General features: G+C 36.0%; 1 protein-coding gene across 1 annotated transcript; it reads left to right on the top strand.

The window, feature by feature from the left end:
* Window positions 1-443: 443 nt before the first annotated feature.
* LOC114398243 (7-deoxyloganetin glucosyltransferase-like) lies at window positions 444-2,598 on the top strand. The gene is made up of 2 exons (XM_028360421.1): window positions 444-1,072; window positions 1,506-2,598. Exons 1-2 carry the CDS (start codon window positions 550-552, stop codon window positions 2,435-2,437), a joined length of 1,455 nt encoding a protein of 484 aa, XP_028216222.1. The 5' UTR covers window positions 444-549; the 3' UTR covers window positions 2,438-2,598.

Raw genomic sequence — 2,598 nt, 5'->3', positions numbered from 1 at the left:
GAGCAAATATATTATTAGACAAATTCAGATTTTAAAAAAATATTCACCTACAAATTATCTTATATAAATTAAACAATTCAAGATAAGTAATTATATTTAATAATATTATTTTCTTATTAAAAAATTATTTTAACAAAAAAGTATTTTTAAAATCAATTAAAAATATATTTATACAATATAATATTTATATTATTTTAACAATTTAAATAAAAATAAATATTTAAACGTACAAAATAATTTTTTTAAAAAAAGGCCAGTGCATAAGTCTGTGGCCAAACCCGACTTTTCCATGCAGCAACAAAGAGGTAGGTGTATATTGAGAAATTTTAGGAAAAGAACATTTGTAGTTGGTAAAGATAGGAGGCAGATGTAGTTTGGGAAAAAAGTCAATATTTGTCCCTATTATAAAGTACATGCAAGCTCATCCCTTGTTGTACACCACAAGAAAAAGCCACTTGACACCATATCCACTTCAAGGCCATATCAACCCATTGTTCAAATTAGCAAAGCTGCTTCATCTGAGAGGCTTTCTCATAACCTTCATCTGAGATGAGTAACTCTACAGAGAGAAAGCCACATGCACTGTTGACACCATATCCACTTCAAGGCCATATCAACCCATTGTTCAGATTAGCAAAGCTGCTTCATCTGAGAGGCTTTCACATAACCTTTGTCCACACTGAATACAACATTAAACGCTTGCTCAACTCAAGGGGTCCTAAAGCCCTTGATGGCCTTCAAGACTTTCATTTTGAGACCATACCAGATAGTCTTCCCCCCACATATGGTGATGGTGATGTCACTGAAGACGCAGTGTCTCTTGCTAAATCAGTGAGAGAGAAGATGCTCGTACCCTTTCGCGATCTTCTTGCTCGTCTTCAGGATTCTTCCACTGCTGGCCTTGTACCTCCAGTTACTTGCTTGGTTTCTGATTGTTCCATGCTTTTTACTATACAAGCTGCTGAAGAACTTTCACTTCCTATTGCTCTATTTTCACCGGTCAGTGCTTGTGCCTTAATGTCTATTTTGCACTACCGTTCTCTTTTTGATAAGGGTCTCATACCACTCAAAGGTATCCATTTAATCTCTCCCTCTCTATAATTAAGTATATGTGAAATAAGTAATCATATATAATCCATAACGATGAATCGATATTATATGTTAATGCATAACAACTTATGCGTGTGTTGGAATATTGACCATTGATTTTCCCATCACAGACTAAGCTTTACCTAATTTATAGAAATCAAATCCAAGAAATTCTACCGTGAATCACAGTATCCATTAGGTAAGAGCAATCGAATGCTTAATATACATCGAAATAATAATTGAAGGCATCAAAGTCCTTGTTAATGTTATTTTGATGTTTTCGATCTTAATGTTATATCTAGTTGTTGTTACCAATGGATACATGGTAATGCAGAAATTGCTGGTTTGTATATTACGTATGTGTATGATATATGGAACTTAATTGGAGCAATTGTATTTTGTAATTATGACTGCAGATAAGAGTTATTTGACAAATGGGTATTTGGACACAAAAGTGGACTGGATACCAGGAATGAAAAACTTTAAACTGAAGGACCTGCCTACCTTTATAAGGACCACAGATCCAAATGACTTCTTGTTAAAATTTCTCATTGAAGAAGGAGATAATATGCAAAGAAGTTCTGCTATTATTTTAAATACTTTTGCTGAACTTGAGAGTGATGTACTGAATGCTCTCACCTCTATGTTCCCTTCTCTTTACCCCATTGGCCCTCTCCCTTCATTTTTAAACCAAAGTCCACAGAATCACTTGGCTTCTCTAGGTTCCAATCTTTGGAAGGAAGATACTGAGTATCTTGAATGGCTTAAATCCAAGGAACCAAAGTCTGTTGTTTATGTGAACTTTGGTAGCATCACAGTTATGTCTCCAGAGCAACTTTTGGAGTTTGCTTGGGGTTTGGCCAACAGCAAGAGACCCTTTTTGTGGATCATTAGGCCTGACCTTGTCGTGGGTGGCTCAATGATTTTATCATCTGAGTTTGTCAATGAAACTTTAGATAGAGGCCTAATAGCAAGCTGGTGTCCACAAGAGGAAGTGCTGAACCACCCTTCAATTGGTGGATTCTTGACTCATTGTGGATGGAACTCAACAATTGAAGGCATTTGTGCTGGTGTGCCAATGCTGTGTTGGCCACTTTTTGCTGATCAGCCAACTAACTGTAGACACATTTGCAAAGAATGGGGCATTGGGATTGAAATTAACACCAATGCGAAGAGAGAGGAGGTGGAGAAACAGGTCAATGAATTGATGGAGGGAGAGAAAGGAAAGAAGATGAGGCAAAAGGTCATGGAGTTGAAGAAGAAGGCAGAGGAGGGCACCAAACTAGGTGGTCTTTCACACATTAACTTGGACAAAGTGATTTGGGAAGTGCTGCTTAAAAAAAATTAGATTAAAGTGCTATTTTTCCCCCGCCAAGAAGTACTGTGATAGTTCATTGATTTTCTTCTCTTGAATTTGTTGCTTTGTTAAGCAAAAAATATGTTTCTGTTGGAAGTGGTTGTTATATTTTAAACATATATAAGTTATCTATTGCATTGTGTTTATGTTCA

This window comes from Glycine soja, chromosome 19, assembly GCF_004193775.1.
Source record: "Glycine soja cultivar W05 chromosome 19, ASM419377v2, whole genome shotgun sequence".
Taxonomy (NCBI): Eukaryota; Viridiplantae; Streptophyta; class Magnoliopsida; order Fabales; family Fabaceae; genus Glycine; species Glycine soja.
Note: the sequence above shows the minus strand (reverse complement) of the source record. Positions and strands in the feature narration are given on the sequence as shown.